This window comes from Gobius niger (genome assembly GCF_951799975.1).
Source record: "Gobius niger genome assembly, chromosome: 3".
NCBI classification, from domain to species: domain Eukaryota; kingdom Metazoa; phylum Chordata; class Actinopteri; order Gobiiformes; family Gobiidae; genus Gobius; species Gobius niger.
Window position 1 is genome coordinate 23286755 of NC_136854.1, and position 27403 is coordinate 23314157.

Below are 27403 nucleotides of genomic sequence, written 5' to 3' on the forward strand. Positions count from 1 at the left end.
TCACGCCTCTGCGCACGAACCACCTTTGACACACAAATGCCCACGCACCCAAAAGCACGCAAGGACCAACTGTTACCAAGACAGCATGCCCAAGTATTCCAGCATCATTATTACCCCCAGAAATGATTTATAAATGGAGCGTAGGAGAAACAAAACAATAAGAGCTCCCACAAACACATGGTGGAGCACGACTCAAGCAATGGCACGCACGCGTACATTCCTCGCAGTTGGCAGCAGGGCATGGCTACCCTAAATGGTAATAGAGAGCAGCAGGAGACAGCAGGGATGGAGAGGGAAAGGGGGGATGGATGATAAAAGGTGCTGACTGATGCAAGAGACATGGCCATAACTAACAGATAAACTGACCAGTCAAATCTTTACTGGTGTGGAGGGACACTCAATTACTACTTAAGTATTTTGCAACCAGCTATGGTAGTGGTGATATCAAAAATAAATGTTATCCCCATTAATGTACATTTAATGGATTTATATTGTGTTTGCAAAGTATCTAAAGCTATCTGCTTCTGCTGAGAGTACACACTACACAACAATAGGTTAAAACTGCCTCTCACTCTAGCACTGTCAATCAATACATTTTTTTCAATCGGATTAATCTCACTTGAAATTTGAATAACCATAATGAATAGTCACAGTAATCTATTGTATTTTTTACAGTAATAATTATGTTCATTAATATCAGACCTACATAAAACTCTCCGGGCCCTTCACAGTGTAATCTATTGTGGTTGTACTGAACTGGGCAGTGATGACATGCTCTGCATTTGTGCTTGAGATACTGGAGTGTGATTGGCCAAAACGTATGTGATTCATTTATGATTAATCCCCGATTAATGCACTCATTATTTTTTGATTACTCATTAGTTAAAGCGTTAATTTTGACAGCCCTAACGCGAAAGAAGCCAATAAGAAGAGTGGGTGGAGAATAGCACACGGCATGTTGTGTGTTGATCATAGAGCTGCAGTAAACAAAACGGCCCATTAAGATTCTATCTGTGTTCTGAATAGTTCTTAGATATTCAGGTTTGAAGATTTGACCAGATGTTTTTGTTCATATGAACCTCGAAAAATGCATCAAAATATACAAAAGCATTAAATAAAATGTGCAGACAGGGGCCCTGGAACAAGAATATGTGAGTAAGTCAATTTTGACAAAAAAGTTAGATGGAAAATTACAAATCTAAGAGGTGGAAAAGCTGTGATATGATTCAATCATGATTCAATAGATGCATTTAATTTTATATTGGCATATCAGCCGCCCACGCTGCAGCCTTCCCCTGATTCCAATTACAATTACTATCATTATCACATTCCATATAATTGTTAGTAGTAATAATGGAGAATGGCTTAATGATGAGCTGAGTACTAATGTTTCATCAGGGAAAGTAATACTTGTTGTCTTTTTCCACTCGAGTGCAGTAACCTAAAGGCTCCATTGCTTACTAGACATCTGTTTGGCTGCACTGACGCTAGGTGCGTAAGTGACAGGCCGCAGCAATGCCCATCGGAGTTGCACAATAGATCCCTGTCCCTTTGGGAGTGCTAAAAGTGTGGGAGGGTGCGCTTCAGAGTCTACGACTGTGCCATCTGTCTTCCAGCTTTTGACCTTTCTGAACGCCACACCTGTGACACAGAAACCAAGCCCCTTCACTCGGCCGAACAGCGAGAGGTGCGCGGCTGACATGGATCACATCGATATTATGACATAGCAGCATATACAGATAACACTGGGGAGAACTTTGTCCCGTGTTCACAGTCACAACATGTCAACAGCAGTAACCCGAGAACAGGTATGATGATCATACACAGGGAGCTGCAAACTAAAAATTTTCTTCACAAAAGGAAAATTGTTATGTATATTAGTAAGATTAAAGATTCTGGGTTACTTTTTGTTACAGGTCATACAGACGAGAATAGGAAAAGCATTTATAAACATATGCTGACACTTGTACTAGTTTTTGTGTTTGCTAAGTATACTTGTACTAGTTTTTGTTCATTTGGCCTGGTGATTGTGATATTCAAAAGAGAAGAGCATTTTGAGTTGGTGTTGCGCGGCAACATCACTGTGTCCTCTCTTCACAGTCATCTATTGCTACTCTCCTACCAGGGCGGCACGGTGGCACAGCGATTAGCGGTTGCTGCACATGCTTTACAGCAAGAAGGTTCATGTTCGATCCCCGGACTGGGGCTTTTCTGTGTGGCGTTTGCCTGTTCTCCCCGTGTCTGCGTAAGCTTCCTCCGGGTACTTCAGTTTCTCCTACCATTAAAAACACATACAATGATGTGTGTGCGTGAATGAATGGTCAGAGGGACCGTCGGCGTAGCTGTATGCAGTCGCACCTCTGTCAGCCTCACCTACAAAATTAGATAAGCAACATGGAAAGCAAAGTTGTTCAATATCTCTATCATATAATGCAAGCAGTTTCCAGCAAGTCTAAAAAAAAGTAAATATCCGCCACAGAAAAAAAAATGAATGGCACGAGCTAAGTACTTCCACTATATCTGCAGTAGGGGTGAAATGGATAGTGGGTGGAGCAAGTCAAAGTAGGTAATAGCTAACCCAGATGACAAACAGCCAGAGTGTCTTTCTACAAAGAGAAAACTGATCTCTTGGTTGGGGCGACTTGGCGAAGGGGGAAAAAGCAATGTTGTTTAAAAAAAAAACAAGAGGCCCTGGCGTACAATAATACAATAATACTAAACTAACAGTACTGTAATAAGTGTAATACAGAACTGTTCAGGAATGCCCTCCTACTAGGCATTTAATATATTCACCATTTTAATGAGTCACTGCACATGACTAAGTAGACTTTACAACTTCTTGATCGAACAAAGCAGCCTGTATGATAAAGCATGCCCGGATGTCTTCAAAAGCAGTGTACATGTGCATGTACATTTTGCCTGTGTGCTCGGCAGATTAAATCATTTTTATGTCAGTCGTTGTTTACACAGCGGAACAGACTAGAGAATAGCAGGAGAATGGACAACCCCGGCTGTTGCTGTTCCTATTGCCAGCCTGAAATAGAAGCGGGAACGCGGGCCAAAAACAACCTTTTATTTGTGTTCGACGATTGGCCTTTTCAGCACAGATCCGTTATTGCAGTGACTCGACGGGCATCTCTCTACCTGAAAAGCAGTCAAGTAGCTCATGTAGCTGCAGAAATAGTGTTGGTTTGCCATCCCTGATTCTTTTTTACAGCCTTGTTTCCCCGGCTGCTTGCGGCCTTTGTGATTTGATGGATAAAAGCATGCAGCGAATAAATGCACATAGATGGGGGAGATGAAAGGATTCATGCACACAGATGCAGCAAGAGGAGGGACTTGGTCAATTGAGAGTTGCCCTGTAGACAAATTGTAAGCAGTGCATTTGTGTCAGCACTCAGGTTTGTGTACATTTTGCTTGCCAACGTGTTCCCGTCTTGCGTGCATGTTTGTGCACACGCTCTCCTAGTGTTAAGGCGTTATTCTTGTGCAAGTGTATTTGTCGGCTAGGCAAAAGCCAGTGACTCAGAGTGGTAGCTGTAGCTAGCTTACTTTCGGGTCACTTAACAAGCAGCAAGTGTGTCTGAGGAGGCATGTTATAAAATGTGCTTGTCTGCAGCAGTCTCACTACACGGTACAGGAGACAAGTAGGAGGAGAGGAGCGTGGCTAAGAGCTAACTAGGGCAACGCTGGGTCATTTCACATGAATAATGACATTTCAGGATCTTACTTTGGCGGGCCCAGAGCCATTAGACTATAACCTCATTCAGCAAAGTTGATGGAAAATGTGATTTGCCCTGTTAACAGTCGCACATATTTTGGCTCGACAATCAAATTAACTGAGGTACTTCTGTTTTTGGCTATGGTCCTTGTGTATTGTGTTATCTAAGCGAGAAACAGCTGGAGAAGCGTTCGCTCCGTGTGTGGCATAGTGATGAGCCAGGAGACACCCTCTTGTTAAATTATTCCATCCTACATCAAGCCCTCCCTCACCATTCTCCTCCCCCTCATGCGGCTCTTCTCCCCTCTGCCTCTCGCTGCGCTCGCTCCCTTTTCCTCCCACTCTCCCTTTCTCGGCTTTGCTTCTTTACGCTTCATAAAATCCAGACGGGACCCTTGCATATGTCCCGCCCCCATAAACGCCAATCATCTTATTGGCTTCATAGCAACAGTATAGCAGTGTATGCCGAGCCCCTCCCTCCCACATACAGCTCATCTCCTTATAGGGTAACACAAGTGCTCGTCAAACCCAGTCCACCCACAATCATGCTCCTTGTAGGGCTTCAGTCACATATGACCATATGACCATTGCCACCCCCCTTTGCCTTGCATGCAACCCTGGGTGACTCCTTTTCCTACTGCATGTTTACAAGAGGCGTGCATGCATGTACAGGCCAGCAGCACACGCGACATCCCTGTCAACCCTGCTATCCATCAACTGGCTTTATTAAAGTTCCCTCTAAGCTTCAATGCAAAATTAACAAAAAGCAAACGCTGCACAAAAGCCAGCTGAAATGTCTTGTCTGCATTATTGCTCATTAAAAGGCAAATGCAAACATAAGTGCAGGTGGACACACAGATACAGAAACATGTGTTTACCCAACATTCAGCACACCTCGCTTCATGACCATGAAGCGAGTTTGTCTAGTTCTGCAGCTTGGAGTCCTCCAGTTCATTATTTGGAAGTCCATTGTGACTTAAAATGTACACAAAGCTGGTATACGATGCTGCTGTCAGACTCATTATGCATACAAATGTTTTAGGATACCCCAGCAAGAAATTTAACCATTGAACACAAGCAGCACTCACAAGGTGCTTACCCCACAGGGCTCTCCCATCAACGTTTCCTTCAAACTGTCTAACAATCTGCACAAATGAATGACTCATGCATGTTGCTACGGCAACACAGCTCATTGGGATCATCTAACAACCATTATTGTTAACCCTGCAACGAATCAATAACATGATCAGAGGGGGAGGACAGTAACGCAGGAGGAGCAGCTCCTTGCAACCCGGTTATAGTTATGAAAGTGTGCCGCTGTGTAAAGTTTCGCAGCAGGTAGGAGGCTCTCCCCTGCCTGGGGGCACATGCTTAGGTGGGGCTTGAGAAAGTATTTTTGAGTCTTTCGCACCATATTCAACTCCGAAGTATAGGGAGAGTGCGCAGCGTAGTGCTACCCTCATCTCTGTTGAGATAATGAAGACGCAGTGGGCTCCTCCGTGCCCATATGTAAGTGCACAGTCAGCTGTATGCTGTGAAATTGCGTCACACTGAAGTAGCTCTCGGCAGCTGACCTGTAATATTGCCTGAATGCAGACAACTCCACTGTGTTGATCTCTGCTTATCTGTCACTTTCATCCACACAATATTCCAGTTTCCTGGGCTTCCCTGGCAACTGACAGGGAGGGTGTCCCATCACCTTTGAAATCAATTTCCAATCTCATACACCCATTCTGTGTACCCTGACCCAACCCCCGTCCTCTCGTCCAGGGGCTCTTAAAGGAAAACATTGAGATAACAGCTGCCAGGGCCCCAGGGAGAGTGCGAGGAGGGAGAAAAGAGGTCAAACAGTAAAGAGAGCAGGAATCCAAGGTGCAGCTGAAAGAGCCTGACTCACTCCAAATGAAATGTAATGATACAAACATGACACTTCATGCAGTAACTTTGCAGCCTACTGTGCTCTCAAGCAGTGTGTTTGCAAAATGTGTGACACAGAAATTACTGTGAGGAGGTGTGAGCTGAATAAAGGAGATGCAGAAGGCAGGAAGAGATAGGGACTAGGAAAAAAAACAAAAAGAAAAACAGAGACAACTGTTCCACGGACACCTGTCTCTTTCACTCACAGACTTTCAGCAATGTACGGAGACAGCTGCTGGGGCAATAAAGACTTTTGGCATACCTCTCCTCCCCCTCTCTGCCTGGGCTTCCACTCTTTTGCCTCAAATGAGTTAAAAGCAGGCAGAGACAGCACACACCAAGCTGCTACATCCAGAAAACACGCCGCACTGTATGTTCACATAGATTCTTCTGAGCATACATAATACATGGCACAGCGCTTTCTGGCAGCGGCGGCTTCAATGTTCACATTGCATGCACTAGTAGCTCTGGGCAGGAGAGCAGATGCCACAACAACAATAACAACCACGTACAAAAGGCTAATTTACAGAAACAATCTCTTAGCCTGTATCGCCCCTTCATCTCCAGTCATAATAGGAGTTTTGCTGTTTGTGTAGCTCACAGCAACTAACAGTAGTCAAAAATGCCCTGAGTGGACCACTCTACTAAAGGGGTCAAGTAGAGTCCTCATCTGTTAGTAGTTAATTAACATTTCATGCTCAGTGACAGCACTGGGCACTCAGATGCCGCTTCATTTACAGTGAGAGTTGTGACGCACACAGACACACACACAACGGACAATCAGAAAAAGAGGAGCGCTAACACTCACCGACAACACGGAAGGATAGTACAGTCCCATCATCGTATTCTGTGCAACAACTCAGAGTGTGGGCTCTCCGCTCTCCTCCGCTCTCTCTCTCCCTCTCTCCCGTCGAGTCTGTGTCACCTCAGCAGCTCCGCTCTCTTCAGTCTGTCTCTAAGATTCAAAATCTCCCTCTCTCTGCCCCCGCTCACTCGCTCGCTCACTCGGTCGGTCTGCCCTCCTCCTCCTCCGGCCCCTGTCACTCGCTCTCTTTACGGTGTCTCCCACTCAAGCCTCGCTCTGGCTGCTCCTGTGCTGCTGTGCCCTCGCTGCCTGCTCATCTCTGCGTGTCTGAGCTCCACTCCTCCCTCTGCTCTGTCACACCTGCAGACTGTCCCCTCCCCTTGGACGCGCTCGTGTCGCAGTCCCTCTCTCTACATCCTGGAGCTCCTTCTTCATGTAGGTGAGTTAACTGGGGCTCCGCACCGCTGGGAGACTGTGTGAAAACTCACCATTCACGGTGTTACATAAACACGCAGCGCAGTTAAGAATTAGGGAAGGCATCCATTATGTAATAAGTCTATTTCTGAGCAAATGATCAAATGAATTAAACTAATAAAACAAATCTTATGAAATGACAGTACAGAACAAGAGATCAAAAAGAGCAACACACACAAGCTCAGCGCGCATTCGCTCACAGCAGCCTAATGGGGGCAGCAACACAGTCTTAACAGCACCAGAACAAAATGTATCTAAAGCGTCGTCAAACATCAGGTCCAGCACCTCCGTTATCATTCATATTCAGTGTCCCACAAAGCCATTTGGTTTGTGGCTATGCAATTTGCATTCTGTGCAGGAATGGGGGAAAATAACTTGTAATATATACAATTACATGAATAACAACTCAGAGAGGTAATTACTGAATGCAAATGTGTTGAAAAGCCATTTCTGAAAAGACTTGAGCCAGAAGGAAAAATAAAACGAGATGTGATATAATCAAAAATGTAAGGATTAGAGCTACACACTGGAGAATTAACTAGCTTTATTGTTCACTGGAAGCATGTTCTCATTATGATTAAAGCACAGGGACAGACAATTAAAAATAAATTACAAGCCTGTTTTGTCCAACCAATTTTTTGAAAATCCTACTTTTTCTAAATAAACAGGCTTTGTTTTCTCGAAATACGGATAATACACATTGTAAATTATTAATTTATAGATTTGCTATTCTCTGTAATTAGTTGGTAATATGCTGTCACTGGTACTTTCCAGTTTCCACTCACTGCAGTCGCCAATTAAACCTACTTCCAATTTATTTCCTCTGCGACCCAGGATAAAGCCATTAGGAAACATTAAGATGAAACCACTTGGCAGGGATTTTGACAGATAGCTACTTATTAGTGTTTCTCAGTTTGAAAAGTGTCTGTACCGTGTTCACACATCAGCTCGGTGCTGCTCTCTGGGCTCTTCCTTTGATCACATCATTCTCACACGGTTGTTGACAGTTTAGCGCCTCTGTGCTATGGGAGCTCCACTGCCCAGTATTGTCTTCCTATTAGGGCTGCACCATTTTAGAACAAAATAAACCCACTGACAAATACTGCGATTAGAGATTTAGGTTTCACAATCAGAATTCAATTCACAGAGCACATTTTAAACATGTCCAGGACAGGTTTGCAAGATATGAGTAAAAAACTGCAATATGATAATGGTCTTGAATCTGACAATATGTAATTTTAATAAAATCCTTTACAAACAGCATGTTGAGTTTCAATTGTAAACTATTTGATTTTTTAGAAACGGTATCAAAATTAAACACTAAGTTGTTTTGTTTATGTGGATCCCGATTGTCGTCATGAGGCGAGAGTGGGTCCGGATACCAAACCGAGGTTTTGTACAAGCTTTGCGATTTGGTATTTACAACTAGAGCTGTGTAAAATACAGTAGCAAATAGGGGTATCGCATATCGTTATCGCGATATAATTTTTTATATCGTTGTGGACACGATATAATTTATGTTTCACTCTGCTCCATCAGAGCAGCATAAACACTGACTGTAAAACATGGGGACAGGTGCTTAAAGAGTAAAATGAAATGGTGCAAACTGCTTGAGTAGATCATATTTGTGATTTATATATCACTGAATTAATTTTCCAAAGAGGCGTATGGCTGGGATTTTGAAGTAATTTGTCCATTGTCCATTATATCACCAAATATATCGTTATCATGATATTTCTTTTCTATATTGTAATATAGATTTTAGGCTATATCGCCCTGCCCTAGTAGCAAATTAATGTTACTTCATTATCAATATATCACGAAAATTCGCAAAATCTATATGTCGCAATAATCATAACACTTATCGAAAACCGAACATTTCTCATGTCGCGCAGCTTTATTTGCCGGCATAAATGGTGGGATTTCGACTGCGATCCACTCTGCAGCCCTGTGTAGTCGTCTTATTTCTTTTCTTTCATTCACTGCGGCAGACCTTGAATTACATTTTCACATTAATAATATGTGCAGTGTTTATGATTGTTCCACCAACATTATCATTAGGAAGGAAGTGGTTGAGAGCCCCATCGTCTCTGCAGTGAAACGAACGGCGGCTAATTGGCTCAAAGGCAATAAGTGCTAAAGAAAAAATAATGGCGTGCAAGACAGGGGGGCGGGGGCGGCGTGGGGAAGGGGGCTGCTTTGAAATGATAGTGCGCTGATAAAACAGCCAGGGGTGGTTGGGCATCGCTAACAGAGAGTCGGGGAAGAGGGGATTATGGGTAGAGCATGAGAGGATGAGTGGATGAACGAAGGATGATCTAAGGATTACCCACACAAAAGACCGCAGCCTATTAGAACAATCGCCTAATACCAAACTAAAGGTAAACAGATTGTAGAGATTAAAATGTAGATTCTCTAAATAACAGGCAGTTTGTTGGTGTCATTTGAGCGTGTAGAAGCAGCCGAATAATGTGGATGGATGCTTTCTTCAAGATGAATAATAATCTACACCCCCACCTCATGGTCCGTGAGCTCCACTGAGCCACTAAAGCTGTAGTGTGTCAAGTAGACAGAAGACATTTCAGCAAATAAAATACCACTAACAGCACGTGGTAGAGCTGCATACCTACATTGTATTATTACAATGCTACATGACGCACTATAGTGTTTGAAACCCATAATGTAATCACTATCAGGTTGGGATTTACATATACTTTGCCAACACTGCCAAAAGCAGCAGCAGCCTTTTCTAAATTTAGTTCCATTTTGATTTCATTTTATTTACCGTATAACTTTTTGGTCGTGTGCATGTTAATGAAACAAGCTAGTTTTCCAATAGAAAGCATTGCTCTTTGCACACGTTCTAAGCAACTGTAAAGCCTGGTTTCTCATTTTTTGGACCTTTCTACAGCTACATATCGCTCCTGTGATAAAGCTGGGTTAGTTACAATTAAAGAAACCAGGCTGGTTTTCGTAAGGTACATTTTAGAAATCCCGTATACTAATGAGGGCCGGACTTTGATTGACAGGCCGTTAGCATGAGGGCTAATGGCGTGGCTACGACCAAACTACACATCACGCGACGGGCGAGTGTACAGTGAAGATCCCACCCTTATGCCCTTTTTCGGAACATGCTCCGTCAGAGCTGGGTAGGAGGAGTCTGTAAATCCGCCATAGATTCCCTCTCGAACGTGGTCATTATGGTAAAACTGGGAGGAGTGAGGAGACGGTGTCTATTATTTATTATGTCTATGTGAGAGAGTTTGTGAGGGACAACGGTGGGTTCATTACAAACGTACAATAGGCCAGGATGAATGAGGGTGCATGTTTTTAGTGGTGGGGGAAACTTACACACACGGGGAGAACATCCAAACTCCAAAGAAAGGCTTTTTTTTAATTTACATTACATTACACATACAATTTACATTAAAATAACTAATATTGAATATTGTTATTGCAATATTGAAGACCACTATCGAAAATCACCATTTCCTCTCATATCGTGCTGCCCTAGTGAGTGGATGCAGTGAATAAAAGTCACAAAACAATGTTCTTACCTGACTGTGAGTAGGGTAGCCATGGTAACCAAGGGTCAACGGGTCATTGTTCTGTAAAAAAAAAAAAAAAAAGATCTTAATACCATCTACTGTGTTGAGACTCACAAATGTGCCTCATTCTTTGCCTTATTCAGACATTTCGGGTTGCTGGATTTGCCTTGACACTGCTGCAGCGCTAATCAAATTAACTCCGACACACTCCTGTTATCTTACAAGTCAAGCAGTTCTCCAGCCAACAGCTCCTTTATAAGCTGGTTAAGACATGGTAGCGGGGGCGAGGGGGGGAGATCACAAGAGCACGAGATGAAAAGATGCAGAGGAATAGCGGGAGTCACCGGCGCTCTTAAATCACAAATGGGTCGGGGGGGGGGTGTCTATTGGTAAGAGACGGCATCATGCACCTTGATGAAATCTACAACGCATTCCTTTCACTGCTCTCTGAAGCGGACATAACAAACATGTGGCGACACGGACAACTGACCAGGGTTAAAATTCATTTTGTTTGGATCCAGGTAGGAATTGGACGGATATATTCCCATTTCCCCCAAAAATGTTTGTAGCTGACTTTTCCAGGGCTTATAACACAGTGTTCCAGATTAATGCAAATTCATTTCATTAAAAAAGGAGCTTTTCACAGCAATTACAACATGCTTTGATATGAGGCAAACAGATTCGCCTGTCCCTGGCTTCATATCACTAGATTAGAAAACAACTGGGCTCCTCCCCTTTCTCTACGCCCCCCTTCCCATATTCCTTTCATCTGGAACCAATGTCCCACGTCTGCTCTGTCCCCAAGGGGAACACTTTGCTCTGTGCGCTTCACAGCTTGACTTCGCATGATTAATACTGTAGCCATCTCACTGGGAACCCCATGGGGCCATTTCACCAAAAAAAACTAAACACAAGGTCCCAAAATGTGAGCGGTTTGATCATAGGAAAAGGAAGTGCCATCTTGATTAAAAAAATGCTGTTTGTGAGAGTGTATCTCAGAGCCAAAAATGTACTTAGCGCTGGCTTTGAGAGGTAGAAGCACTAAATAATGAATCGCCTCTTAGAGGGTTGAATAACATGAATAAAGTATAAACCTGATTTTTTTTCAGCTAGGCCAAACTCCCTCAAAGTATAGAGCCACACTTTTAAAAGCCTCAAAGAAAAAAATGAATTGAAAAAGACAAAATGGAGCCAGAGGGGAGATTAATGGCCCTGTGAGGAAAAGAGAGGCATGGGACTACAGTGCAGAAACATCTGGAGTCCAGAGTGCGAGGGAGTACACTGGAAAGAAACCAGTGAAATAGTCTGAGCAGAACGAGATGGCGCTGAGTACAATGACTCATGCATGAGCACAGTCATGTGTTTAATTTCCTTAAGGATCTGCAGGAATGAGAAGAGTGTGTAACGGCCCGCTCGCTGCAGTTATCTAACAGCACACGTAAGAACCAAAACATTCGGCATCTCGCACTGATATGTTAATCGTGACTTAACCTTTTGGGTTGTCTTTGTGAGCGGTGACAAATCAAGCACACGGGATTGTTTTCGGAGGTGGAGTGGTGTTTTGTGAAGGGGGCGGTTCAAAGAAGAAGAGGGGAAGAAAGTGCAAAGAAAGATAGGGTGAGCAATTGAGAAATGAACAAATTGACTTGAAGTCCACAGATGGTGTACAGCAGGAGGGGCAAGGACAGATGAAGTGGTGGAAAGCACAATTAAAGATGTATAGTTACATTACACATTCATCTGCAGGGGTGTGTTAAACTACCAATACCAGCTTAACAGCAGACTTAATAAACTTTCAAATTGAACAAACAAGACTGATGACACTTTTTGGACACCTCAGCATTAGAAGTTCATATTTTGCATATTAAAAATTAATAAATCATTATGGATGACACATAGATTCAGCCTCAATTTTAGTGCACACAAAACACCTTTGTTGCTAAAGAAAAAAAGCAGCCATCTACCTGTATTAACACAATGTTCAGATTTTTACTGAAATGGTAAGTTCGAGATGAAACAAAACCAAAATTCACACATGCGCCCCTAGCAGGCTAAAGTCAGCGTTTTTCCTCCCAAAATGAATTTGGATATAGAGGCACACTTCCTCTGAGGAGGGCACAATCTACTGACATCAGCTGAAAAACACAGCATTTCTTTCTTGAGAATGAGACGGAATACGAAGGATTTCACAGACAAGCATAAATGACTGTTTTATGGGTGAACAACAATACAACATGGTAAAAAGTAAGTGTTAGCATTGAAATGGATATGAGAAGAGAACAGCATAAGAGCGACTCTTAAGAGTCCTGTAGCCTAGGGCATATTTGTGCTCTCCAAAAACTACAGGTATGTAGCGCTTATATTGGATTGTTTGGAGTCTGCGAGTAGTGTCTAATTTGGTCACAAGACTATTCCCATCATGCCTTGGGACAGCCTTTCATCTGAGGAGGAGATTAGGAAGCACATTGGCTGCTCTGACAGTTATCTTACCCAACTACAGAGGCGGCTGTACCACACACTCAGGAGGACGTGAAACCATTTCATCCACACAGCACTTATGTGTTAAGCCTCATAACAGACAGGCAGCTGCTCACGTTTATCTTTCTCTCCATCCTTCACTTACATTTCCCTTTCCACAGTAAACCTACACATGCGGCATCACGCGGCCCAGGGCCAAAGTAAGTTGGACTGGCCTCTGCTCATAGTTCTGGCTCAATTATGATGAATCATTCCTTGAGCCTGAATAAAAAATGTAGCCGAGTAAGCATCAGCACCATAAATATCTGGTGACATGTATAAATTCACTGTAAAACCTGACATCTTTTATGAGAATATTTGACAGCCTAATTAGTAACAACACTTGTAAATTATTAATATCTTAATGTGCACAAGTGACAGAAAATCTACTGTCTGTGAGACAAACGACTTAAGTGGAATTGATCTGGAGAATAGCAGTGCATTAAGCATGCTTCAGAGCAGAGCCACGAGCCCTGAGCCTGCTCAGTCGAACATAATTCAGTCAACAGAGCAATGCTGGTGATTTATCACAAAAACAGGCATCCAAAAACTGAATAAATACTCTCAGCATTCAGCAGGACTACATTTTTCTTGCTGACGTTTTCATTCTATTTCAGAGCAACTGAGATGAAAATACAGAGGGGTTATCCACCTACATTAATGTCCCAGTCCAGTCATTTGTCCTCGCACTGTCACCTCAGGCAAGACCTTATTAGGTTAGAGACTGGCCCGGTTCTTACATAGTGTGACAACAAAACATAGGCTGCTCAGCAGTATTCCAGATTGATATTGAAGTAGACAGTCTCTTAAAATTCCCCCAAATCAGAGTCGTGCTAAAGATGAGTGCTTGGTGATGAATCACAGGACATCCCTTGTGGCAAAATAATAATTTACAATGAACCAAGTATTTAAGCTCTAATGCAGTATCTGCAGAGCCGAGTCAGTGAAAGGAGGCTGGGGTTTCGACTGAAGAGCTGAATTGAAGGAGTACTACTTTCTTGTTTGATGCAGTTTCCTCCCTTATTTTATTTGTGTGTGTTAGCGGAGCCTTCAGTCATACATAGCCCCAGCGCGGTGCTCATTTCTACATGCTTTACTGCTCTGCCTCAACTTTGCTGATGTGCCTTGACAGAGCTGCTCTACCCCCGCACTGCGATGACGACACGGCAGAGACACTAATGAGAAAAACAACAGTGTCAATGGCCAAGTGGGAAAATCGCATTATTGAACCCAAGTGCTTCAAATGGATTACTCTGCACTACTGCCACACCCCACTGTATTGATACGTTTACAGGTCAGAGATCAGCTCCTTCTGTGGTGTCAGCAGAAAGCACATTTCAGAAGTAATGGCACGGACAAGGAATTAATCCATGGCAGGGGGGTTTTAAATGCAAAGTGCGTCTGTGGTAATATATTCCATCCTTCACATGTATCAAAGGCTTTCAAACAAGTCAAACGTGAGCATGTGAAATGTTTTCTTTTTCTTGTAATATCCTGGAAACTTGGAATAAGTGGGCAAAATAAGTGCTTAAATACCTTACCTTCCGCAGCCGGTAGTCAAATGGTTAAGGCTGCTGTCATGTACAGGAACATTGTTCCAACCTCAGCATAGTGGGTTTGAGTCCCGGCACAGACAGTTTGCTGGATGTCGCTCCCAGTCCAGCTCCTCACCCCCCTTTACCCCCGAGTTTAAAAATGTCAGTTTTGTCATACAGATGGGGCTGGATGGTACCAATGTAGTTGGCAGAAAAATGTCAACAGCAATTCAGACTAAGGCTGACAACATATCGCACAATTATTGTTAATCGCAATAAAAGGTGACGCAGCCTCCATATCACAAGATGCCACAACATATGGCAGTATCACAGAGTCTTTTATCAGCAATAAAATCAAAACATGGTTAACTTAATAGTTCACACCTAGCCTGATTTTTAAGCCTTGTTTTGACACAATGTGACGAAAGAAAACAAGCTGCTTCATTGAATAATTTAGTAAAATATTACAATATTGTTATTGTAATATTCAAGACAGATACAGAATATTGCATCATACAGTCAATTAATTTTGTGAAACTGACTAAACTGAGTCAAATGCAGCTTTATTCATTTACAGTCGCTGATGTGCTGCTTGTTTTTAATGCCCCAAGAGATCAATGGTTTGGTAAATGCTTATTTCAAACAGCATGGATGCCAAATACATGGTTTGTGAGCCACATTCGGTCCCCTGGAGTTTTATTTAAGAGGTAATTTTCTATATTTTCCAACCAATGCATTGTGCAGTATCCAACCACTAGGACTCAAACTCCCATCGCCCCTTTTACATCTGCAATGCACTAAATGTAAACAATGAAATCACCTAGACAGTACTTGAATTAAATCAGCACCTGATTTGTTTTGTTGAATTTGAAAAAACAGTAATTTGTGGAGACTGTGTTGTGCTAATATATTAAATATCTCTATGAATATTTTGATATTTGCAAATATTCAGCCCACAATACGCCCTGACCATGGAATTTAAGCCCATGACCCAGTGCACCCCCTTTCTTGGACATGTGGATCAGAGTTTGAGTAAACAGCTAAAACAGCTTTTGGATATTAAAAAAACATATCAAAACAAGTGTTGAGCATTTTACACTAATCTTTCTTGCCGTCATGTGTGTTGCATAAACCCTCTGTCTTAGATAAGGATCAGAGTGTGGTTAGAATGCCCCCTCCAGTTTGAGATGTGATCCCATTAGCTGAAAACAAAGCCTCTTTACAGCCAGTGATAGGGCAAATCTGTTCCTGCAGCAGTGAGGGGGGCGCAAGGGGCCCTCTCCCACTCTCATTTCCGGACTGTCCAGCCAGCTCACGTTCAATACATTTTAGAGGCTGAAGCTATTGATCTGCACTTCACTCTGACACACAAACACACACAAGGGTGTGTGTTTAAAAGTGCATTACGCTCCTCAGCCTGCCTGTCAGCAGCAGCACAACCATGTAAACCCCACTCATTTAGTTTTCCAAACAGGAGCAAATAGGCCACTCCACCTCCATTACGGGCACTTTCAACAGCAAAGAAATAGCTTTCAGTGCTTCAGTGGAGACTCTCATCCTCCACAATATACCATATTAATGTCTATAGTTCAGGACTGCCGAGAAGAGTCTTGCTGAGGTTTAATGAACCACTGCATTGCTGAGGCAAGCACAGTGTAAAACAAATGCAATAGTGTTAATTAAAACAGTCCAGCAAATCAATATAATTACAATGAGTGGGTTGTAGATTGATGACTTGCTATAAACTGAGCCCAATATTTGTTTACGCCAAATGCCACCTATTGGGTTCCTTTCCCTGCAATGATCAAGCAAGTGGGCATGATAAACAAAAACAAAAACTCAAGTGTGGAGTATTTTGCATGTTAAAAGTCACACTGTGTGATGGGCCTTTTTTCCTCACCTGAACTTTAAGGAAAAGGGATTTTTGATGAATAAACTACTGTTCATGACTGCTCCATGGCCCTCAATGTGGCACACCTGAAGTTACATCAAATAACACTTCAGTTGAAAAAGGGGTCATGAATCTGCAGAGGAAGCCTTATGACAGCCGCACTACACTGGTTAACGCAGAATACACCTGTCTTTACATTAGTAACACACTGCATGTTGTGATTGGATCATTCGTGGCACAAACTAAGGACCCCTCACCTGGCCGACATCGAGACCGGTGCCATCAATCCTGGGCCGCTTGCACTCAGCTCCAGAGGTGTCCAGCAGAGCAGCCGCTGTCTGTCCGTCAGGCTCCGGGTCTCCCCGCTTCATGCCCCGCACAGCCGCCGGAGGACCGCCTGGGTTGGGGTGCACGCCTCCCATGGGGTCCAGCTCTCTATCCCGGTCCAAGAGAGCGCGGGACACCGGCAGCATGATAGAGGCAACGTCGGTCGACATTAACATTTATAAACCGTTGTGGGGGTTCCTATCTACACGGAAAATGGGCCTATTAAAAGGTATCCGAGCTGGAGCAGCACTGAGCTGACAGCTGCACGGGATAATATCCTGCACTTCTAAAGACGCCAAATAGCTATCTCGGGCCTTTGCATCAGCCCAGAGTTGTAATGTTATTTAGCTCAAACGGAACAATAGCTTTGGCTACAATGAAACGTGGTTTGATTCGCAAAGACACAAATAACGAGTCTCACAAACGAGGCGAGCGATTGTGTAAAACAGCAGCTACAAGGCTACTCTACAAAGATCTAATGGTAATGCTCGGCTACAGCCCAGTTTCACCGTGTTTATTTACTGCGGGTCGCCTCAGAGGCCTACGTTATTCTAGCTCATAATAAACTAATTATACAAACACCGATCAAATCATTGGCTCCTGAGCATTATCTACCGCCTGATTTCCATCTGCTCTGTTTTTTCCTGAAAGGGGCGTCTTTTTAGGAGTAATATATCAACATCCTACCGCAGCCTTAAGGAGAAAAGCCCCTCAACATGTCTTCCCTGTCGCCTTTCCTCTGTATATTAGCCAGACTTGTGCCACAGAGAAGAGGTTCACTTAAGAGCAGGTCCTCGTCAAGAGCTGGCGCTTTCCCCCATGTTAGTCCGCTACTCTGCGTTAAAGAAAGGACGCGGTTTTCTTGCCTGAGTTTCCTTGTGCCTATTTTCTTCCCTCTCCGTTTTCCCAGTGTGTTCTTGTAGCGTGTGTTTCAGAAAGGAAATTGTCCTCACTGCCTCCTCCTACCCTCTTGGTGTAGTCATTCCCCTCCTCCTATCTTCCGCTCTCCCTTTGAACGCAGAGCCATGCAGCCACGCAGCCTGCAAACAAACGCAGTGTGCCGCAGTGCTTCCATACATTTCATTGGAGGGAGGTGTGCGCGTGTACAAGAGGGGTCTTGTTGTGCTGAGGCGGTCATGCTCCGTGAGTGCATCCCCAAAAGCATTAACTGACATTTTGCCGCATAGTACAGTAGTGCATTTCCGATTACATTTGCTGGAAGCTCACCGAAGTGCGCGCACACACACACGCCACCACTACCACCACTATATCAGTCATTTTGTGCGTTTTATCAAAAAGCCTGCAACATTTTTACGTCGAACTTTATCAAGCAAGCTGTGCCAACCGCAGTCCAGATGTGTTCTGCGTAAAGGGGTACCTAGTGTTGTTCTAGTAGCCTACAGTATTTCTATTGCTTGGATGACACCCAGTGGCCAAAGGCTACAACTGGGAGGTACAAATGCAACCTCTTATTTGGCCACAATACCTGCAGCGAAATTTGATCCGTTTTATCTCTTATACGTTTGTGTTTCCCTCTTTCCAACGTGATAGTCAATTTAATTAATTACATTTCAGAGAGAAGTATTCAGAGCTTTATAAGCAATAGCTGGAGCATACTGGCAGCATAGTGTCGATGCAAGAGGCGAGACATGTATCTGTGTTTCTGCAGTCACTTCAGATTATAAATGGCAAATATTGTACACAATTCAAAAACAAAAAAACAGATACAACTTCAAGCATATTTTAATACTGGTAAAACTGAGAGGCCTGCTCTTCATTTGCAGCTTGCAGCAGCTTCCATGTTGCTGAAAAACAGGATATGCATCAGTCTTAATAATTAATGCAAATGTTGGCTCATGACTAAATGAATCAAAATTCTACTGTCGTCAGTGTGGCTCAACAGTCCAGGCTCCTCCCTGGTCCCAGAAGTAAATGTCCCATTACAAATCTCCACAGACTTTCGGGAAAAATAAAAATAATACACGTTTAAATATTACAGGACATAAAACGCACCATTTTAAGTTGAAGATTTAAATGATCCAATTTTTACATTTATCTTATGAAAGCATTTTGCCATGTTAAAGTTTCTGACATTTTCTTTTTCACTCTGGTCGTTGTCGGCACACAGCCAAATAGCCTCTGTCGTGCCTTTAAACTTATTTTTATTTGTTGAAAAGTCTATGGAGAACATATAGAACATTTTTATGGGATTTTTACTTCCGGCACAGGGCGTAACCTTGACTGTTGAGCTGCAGTCGAAGTCCATGTGATCTGTGGGAGTGGTCTGTAAAGTGAGAGCACAAACATGCTTACCGTCATTGAGCAAAGCAACCCTCGACACATGGGCCGTCCCGCGGTGAGCAAAGCTCTGTTCCACACATTATGTAGATCTGAAGGGAATAAAAACTGTTTCAATTTATGGCATGAACATCATTTTACAATAGGATCTGGAAGTCACCCCAAGAATGCAATTCAATAAAAAAGTCATACTTAAACTATTACAATGAATACAGGCCTAATGCATAAGATTATAGCTCTATTGGTTTTGTCTAAGTTGCATACAGTAGTGACTAGCCTATGTTTTATCAATGGAAGAATCGCATGCATTTCAGATTCAGAACCTGTTTTTAAACGTCTACGCTACAAAGTTAACAGGTTTTAAAATGATGGAATCAGATTATTTTGTAGTTTAAGAAGACATTACCTAAATACCTTTAGCCTTTGTGTTTTTGTTATTGCCATAAAGCAGTGATTTTTAATTCATTCCAAATAATTTTGCATGTAAAGCCTGTGCATATGACGCAGCTACATGACTCTCCAGTTTATCATGTCTCTTCCGGTCCTTGCCCTTGTAATTTCCTGTCACTTCATCTATTCATTAAATCGTTGACCTTAACGTTACCTCTTCATTTGAGTCCATGAACTTTCCGTCAGGAAGAAACTGGAAAGTGCTGATTTTGAAGCGACGAGTTTGAGCAGGAACAGACACTTGTAGATTTGAGACCACAACCTGGTTAGGGTGAGGATCCAGTGGATTTGGGCATCTGGAGGAAGAATTGTTTTATTTGTCTGAATAACTGGATAAATTATCATTGTCTTGGAGGATAGGATTTAACACATTTATAACCTACCCATTGTAAAGCAACACCCACACGGCTTTCCCAGAGCGAGGATAAGCAACACAGTAGTGTACAAGCAACACCAAACTGGGGTCTGGGGAGTTCAACAGACGCACCTCCAGATAGAGGGGTTTACCTAGCAGTACCTGCAGGGGCTGGTGATGCTGGGGGTAGAAGCTCGTATATTGAGAATCTAATTTGAGGACATGCATACCTTAGTATTTTATTAAGCCATTGTAAATTGTATTGATGATAACTTTGACTTACCTTTGGCAATCCTGATCTGGACTCCGAAAGCTCCTTGAGTTTGAATCGCTGGACCCAAAGTCGGTGTTTTTACCATGTAGCTGACAGTGAGTGCACTGCCTGGCAAAAATCTGCACTCCACCAGTAATCTAATCCACAAAGTCAGTGATGCAAGTTAAATTCTTTCAATTTGTAGTTCTAGCTAAGGAGTCTGGAGTGTACTGACCTGACAGGCGAGTCTCTTGTGATTGTGCCATAGTTGAGGCTGATGCTATTTACGATATTATTCACTTCTAATATATAGATGACAGTTTTTCCGACTTGCTACAAAAAAAGGTAGAGAAGCAAAACACCTTAATGTAAGTTTGCAAAGTGAGCTCGGAGAGATAGAGTGACATTTTAAAGTAATCAAATTCCTCTTTGCAAAATAAGGAGAACAGGATTTTCAAAAGTAAATGATCAAGCTCCTCCCCCTCCCTCCTGATTGGACCCGACAGGCTGGTTCACAGAAGAGCTTGTCTCATTGGTCAATGCGGGAGGATACTAGACTAGATTAGTTTCCTAGATCCGGGAAGGAGGGACTTTACAAAAAGTCATGTAATGTAATGTAATATAATATAACGATTTTGCACATTGTATAAAATTTGTAATACATTGAGACTACCAGACAATGACTTTAACAAATGTAATAAAGTACCTAACTACTAAATAAAAATGTACCATTCTGCGTGCCCCACAGCCATCCATAGGAACCTTAAACAAGGCAAAATCAGAAGTTACTCTCTCAGGTTTGCAGGACGAGTCACTGCCAGCAATAAGAAGAGGGAGGGACAGAGGTGGCTCCGTGAGAGATGCCGGCACAGAGAAGACAAAGTGCCTGTCAGCAGTGCACTCTGCAGAAATACAAACACACAATTATACAAAAAACCTTTCACCCCCCCTCCACCAACACTCATATTACCTATTTGTATAGTCATACATTGTCTTTTTTTAAACAGGTGCAATATCATCTGTTACAGTTCAGTTTTTTCCCTCACAAACTATAGATCAATTCTGAGTGTTTTATTTTTTAAATAAAAATTGAAACCCAAGACCTCGCATATTTAGCTATTCATAACTCATTTTTTACTTTTTATACAAGCTTCTGATTAGCATATGTACTGAAAAACATAGAAATTAAAAGGATACGGTTTTCAATTCCTTTCTATGTCCCCATTGGTAAATTTAGACATAACGTAGCTCACCATCCATGGGATAGTAACAGGCAGGAGGGTGATTGCTAAAGCAACAGCCCATGGAGATGCACTGATGCTGGGATACAGAGGCTGGTCCACAGGGGAGGCGTCTATCGCTGGGAAAGTTGCACTCTGAGGGACCACACAACAAAGGTCAAGCACACAGTTAAAGTTGACTTTGAAAGACCCGGAGGAAGCCTTTCAGGGGTGTAAAAATATCCTAGTACCTTGAGCAGAGATTGGGCCAACACCCCCTGGACAGGAAAATTTAGTCTCTCTTGTCCCATGAAATATCGTGTACACTATGGTGAGGGTGTACACCGAACCCTTCAGTACACAATGTTTAGACAACCGGTTTTAGATACAGTGCGATAAAATGTGCAACTTTGAGCCCAAGTCAGAACTTGCCTGTAATGTCATGTGACAATGCAAATGTAAGGGGATGCTCAAACGGATCTTTCCATCTTTGCCCATGTTTACAGAATACCCACAGTCCTGTGAAACATCCTGGAGTTTTACCTTGTTCCCATACAAATCTGTAAACAAAAGTGTCATCTTATTAACATACGATGCAAACAAGAACATCATTTCAAACAGAATTTATCTTTTCACATACATTGTACCTTTAACATTGATCTCAGAAATGGGCCCAGCAGGGAACTCGATAGTCATGTGATGAACGGAGCAGGACTCTTTAGGAGGCTCATATAGGAAAGGTGGGGCAGGTGGAGATGGGGGAAGTGGGGGTGGAGTTATGGATTGTTCAGGGCACCGAACATCCACTGTCCTAAAGTGCGCAAGCGACGTGTCCCAATAGCGCAGAGACAATGAGGCGGAAGTATCGAACTTGAAAAAAATGCAACAGTACAACGCAATGAATAAAAATGTGCTTTGCTTTTGTTTGCCTTTTCTTCTTATGTTACTAGCATCTCTAAAACCTCAAAATAAAAAAAGTGAACGCTGAAAAAGGCACATATGGAATTGATCATTTATACCGTGAAAGTTGCTGACTGGGAGAGAAATGCTCATCTGTGTTTGATAAATGCATGTGTATTCCAGACTGCAGCTACAAATCACTATAGACTTGAGTGACAAAACAGCTTCAACAATCTTAAGACACTATTGACAAGACTCTTTTATAATATACAAGCTATCAAACTAATAATTATTAGACGAACCCCAGTTTGAGAACTGCTCTACTATTCTGATGTACTACATTTCTCCCTTTGGAGCTGAATGACTCTATAAATATATACAGATACACTGAAGTAGTATCAGCAGTAACAGTAGTGATGGTTACCTTAGAACGCGCGTGACAGCCAGGCAGAGGACTCTGAAATATCCCAGCTCCATCAGACCAATGCAGGTTGTACAAACAGAATGAAGGCACATCGGAAAGAAAATGCCACACATTTGTTTGATCTAGCATTAAAAAAAAAAAAAGACCAAAAATGTGTTTATTGTTGACTGGGATTTACAGTCTATCAATGCAAGAAACTGAACTCTACTCACCTTTAACCTGTATGGAGCCTGGATGTGCAAAAGGTAAACGGACAAATATCCTGTTCCCGAGACAGTAGTGTTGGATTTCCTGTGGAGGGGAGTGAGTTGGGACGGGGGTTTGCTGCACTGGGGGATACATGGGTGGTTGTGGAGGATGATAGTAGGGATAGTAAGGACTGGGATAGTAGGGGCACAACTGGTCCCCATAAGGGAAGCAGTGCTTATAAGGTTCAGGAACGGTTTCAGGGAATGAAGGCTTGAGGTGTGATGAGGGACCGACTAAATTAACTGATGTTTGGTGATTTGGATTGTAAGGCGCATCTGTGTAACCAGGCAAAAGGAAATTAACAGGCGGCAATGAAAACCCCGGTGGTATTGGGGGTACAGCCAAAGGGCGAGGTGATGGGGTCGTGGTCGTTTGCAGGGCAAGATGGTGAGGCATATGAAAAAAATGGGCACTGGGATGAAGGTGTTGAAAATTTGGCATCTGTGGTGGAGAAGGAGTGGGCTTTACAGAATACTCGGGGTAGAAGTACGGCGCATAGGGGTTATACGTATGAGGTAAAACAAACTTATCTTGTCCTATGTTGAAATATGGTGCTGCTGGAGGTGGGTGGGGCTTAAATGGTGCCATGTACCCTCCATCAAAGTATGGCACTAAAGAATGGGCATGGTGCTGTGGGAGGGGTCCCAGGGGCGCATCCGCAGTGGGCATAGGAAGTTTAGGGAACAGTGGAGCAGGAGGATGGATCTGTGGGAATTCGGGGTGCAGGTAGATGGGGTCCAAATACGGCTGAGTCGGTCGGGGAGGAGCTAAGGGGGGCGCAGGATTGACTGGATCAGGGAAAAAGGGGAATTGAGGTTCACTGGGAAATGAAGGAGGGACAGGGGGGAACTCGGGACAGGAGAGTGTGTATTCCAGCTCATCAATGATAAGCCACAGGTGAACACCAAGCTGAAAATCAGTCACAAATAGATTTTATTCACTGTCACCATAAGGTTTTGGGATATAATCATAGTACTTACTTCAACAGTAACACATGCAGCAGAGGTAGGGATAAAGAAAAGGAATTTCTCAGGCTGAGAACTAACAAGAGTGGCGCACTCTTCAGCCAACAATGGTCCCCAGCGGCCATTCACTGAAATTATAATAATAACAGCAGCAGAATCAACAACAACCACCCTCAGGACTGTGTACTTTCCCCTTGGCTCTTCTCGCTGTACACAAACTGCTGCACCTCCAGTCACCAGTCCGTTAAACTGATCAAGTTTGCGGACGACACCGCCCTCATCAGGCTCATCTCGGACGGTGGTGAGTCCGGCTACAGGAGAGAGGTGGACTGGCTGGCGTCCTGGTGCAGCCACAACAACCTGGAGCTGAACGCCCAGAAGATAGTGGAGATAATGGACTTCAGGAAAGTCACAGCCCCACCGCCTCCCCTCGCCCTGACAGACTCTCCCACCTGCATCTCCATCGTGGACTCCTCCTGTTTCCTGGGCACCACCATCACCCAGGACCTCAAATGGGAGCCAACCATCATCTCCCTCATCAAGAAAGCCCAGCAGACTATTCACCCCTCTACCCTCGGGCAGGAGGCTACGGTCCATACAGACCCACACCTCCCGCCACTTGAACAGTTATTTCTCTTCCGCCATCAGACTCATGAACAAAAACAAGACCCAATAACTCAGTTGCAGACTTGTGAATGTAATCTGCTCTATTGCACTATGTGGTATGTCCACACTCATATTAGCTGCCAACACTCAATGCACCTGTACACCTAAAGCTACACACACGCTGTTGTTCTTTGTCAAATTGTTGTCTTTATCCTAGTTTAAATGTAATCTTCTTACACATGCCCTTATAGTATAATAGCCTTACAGTTGAAAGTTGTTATAGTTTCTATTTAACCAAGTTATGTGCTACATGCTACATGTGCTCTTGTTGCACGATCAACCGAGGAAAATTCCTAGTTGTGAACCTGTTCATAACCATGGCAATAAAACCAATTCTGATTCTGAATACAGAAATGTTGAAGTGTTAATGACGTGCGAAATTAAGAATGCTTTTAAGAGTTTACCTTTAAATCCCAGTGTTGGCAAATCTTCTTTTTGTCCGACTATCTGCACCACCATGCCATACACCGAGCAGTACACTGTGGGAGCAGGATTGGGTCTCCACACGGGACAAGAGAGCCGCAAAGGGCTTCCCCACCACTCCAGCGGCAGGACAATGGTACCATCCTAAAACATCGTTAAACATCGAGTATGTCCGTGTTGTTGATTTTTTATTATTATTGAGCAAATCTGCAATAGTTTTAAACCAGGCACAATGGGAAAACTTAGAGAACGACTAACATAGTGTAGGTGTATCGTCACAAGCGGGTATGGTTAAAAGATCCTAAAAGACGGTTTGCAGATACCTCCTCAATAATGTAACATGCGTCATATGGTATGGTCATCTCCAGACCACCCCATTTAGTCTTCACAACGTAACCACAGATTGAAGGAAGATCAAAGAGCGAGATGGGGGTGCCTCCATCTGTGACACACATTAGTATGCAGAATATAATTACGATAAGAAAATGTCAACGATACATAATGTCTTAAGAAAAGACACTGCAGGTTTTGGCCCAGGTCTCTCATAATGCAACATTTTACCAGCAATTTCAAAGAAATTAAGATGATACTTTATTGATCTCACAGATGGAGAAATTGCAGATGGAGAAATAGTCCAATCTATACAAACTGTTTTATTATTTCACTTAATAAATGTTCCTCCATAGATTTAAACGCCTTTGCTCTAAACAGTTTTTTTTAGTTTAATTTCTTTCATGATAATTTGAACAAAAAATGAACATCCAAAATCCTCTCTGAATTACTCTTTGTATCCGATAAAAATACATAAATTTAAACATTTTGGAAAATTGTAATACAAGTAAGTTAGACTATTTTTTTTACGATTGAAAACACAGTAGTATTTAAAATGTTACTTATACTTATAATCTGTTGGACATTATTCAAGTAGGTATTTTTTCTCCCTATTCAGCTGCGGTTTCTCACCTTCCCTGTTTATACCATTACAGCCATTAAAATAAAGAAGACAGTGACATATTAGCAGCTTGCTGTAGGGAGCATGTTGTTCTATGTACAGTAACAAGCCAGCTTACCTCTGTTCACAAACAGGTTTGTGAATCCTCCTCCAGAGGCAGTGAAGGTCATGGCATTTTGATCACAATGCACCAAAGGTCTCATAGCCAGCCACTCAGACAAATGGGCAGTGTCAGGAGAAACGCCCAAGATTTCCCCTTGGACGGGACGAAAACCTCAAGGATATAAATTAGGGCATGTAAATTGGGGAGGCTGTCAGGAGCGCGTGCATAATCGCCTCGAGTTTACCTGTATAGTCGGACTGGTATCCTTTACCAGACTTGTAGGTCGGAGACTTGTGATGCTGGCTGACATTACCTAAGCGCCACGACACGCTTTTCTGGTGAAGGCCATTTTCCTGAAGTTGGCGCAAAAGAACTCCCTCCTCAAAAGACGTTAATTTAGGGCTGGTGTTTGTTAATCCAGGCCACTTACTTTTGTGCTGGTTTTGATCAATTGTTTGTTTATTATCCAGCAACAGTTTGTTTCCCTGGGGGTCAAGCCGAATCCACTTCGACTTTTGAGGTTTCCTAGAACCAAAATCATCGTCTAACTTTCCTAAACTCAACGAGCGGCAGGGATGATATGTCAAAATGCAAAAAGCGGCAAGAATAAATATTAAGTGTTGTTTCTTTTTGCCAGACATTGCCAGGATGTTAGGATTGGTTTCACGCGCAAACGCTCCAACGGCAGGTGCGAGTGGACGTCCAATTAAGACGCAAACCAATTACGTCATGTCCAAAATAGTAACAAAGAGGTGTCGAAAAATAGCATAAATATTTCTCCAATTCAGAAATAAATAGATAGAAAAAATAACTACAGAGAAAATTGACACACACACACTTAAACGTGCATTATGCAACTTTTTATGTAAAAAAAACCCCCCCAAAAAACAGTTGATATTTATAAGTATTTTACCTTGTAGTGACCCAGTGGATGTATGAGTGGTCAGCATGACGCCTTTACTTTCCATCACAGTGGTCTCTACAACGCTCTCCATTTTTTTTCATACATACATTTAAATGCACTTGTAACTCAAGTTACTTGAAATGTAATGACTAATATAGTCCTGTATTTTGTTTGATTAATATGTTGTATTCCTTAGTTATTGAAAAAAAGTAACATATTTTTGTAACTCATTACTTTTGTAATACCCCAACACTGCTGGCCACCTCCTGGACACGACCCTGCAACTACTTGGCCAACAAGCAGTGAGAAGTAGCCCAACATAGGCTGTAAAAAAAGCTACAGGGTACATTTATAACTAGGATTACACAACTCCCTTGTTCCAACAGCTGCAATCCAACCAGATTCACAGAGAACAACTTCCTGTCGATTTTGGAAGCTGGTTTCACTGAATAAATTAAAATGAATATACTACTGCTGCAGCAGAATGGAGAATCTATCGAAATACT

General features: G+C 42.7%; 1 protein-coding gene across 4 annotated transcripts in view; it reads right to left on the reverse strand.

Moving 5' to 3' along the window:
• The window catches only part of rbfox2 (RNA binding fox-1 homolog 2), a 30452-nt gene extending 12719 nt beyond the window's left edge, over positions 1-17733 (reverse strand). For 2 of the 4 annotated variants that reach the window (XM_079554197.1, XM_079554199.1), the window contains exons 1-3: positions 17702-17733; positions 16666-16843; positions 10475-10525 (exon numbers count right to left, since the gene is read on the reverse strand). In XM_079554197.1, the coding sequence (XP_079410323.1) occupies positions 10475-10525; positions 16666-16843; positions 17702-17718 (246 nt within the window). In that variant the 5' untranslated portion in view covers positions 17719-17733. The other 2 variants (XM_079554198.1, XM_079554200.1) reach the window with 2 other exon arrangements.
• Between the last annotated feature and the right edge of the window lie 9670 nt (positions 17734-27403).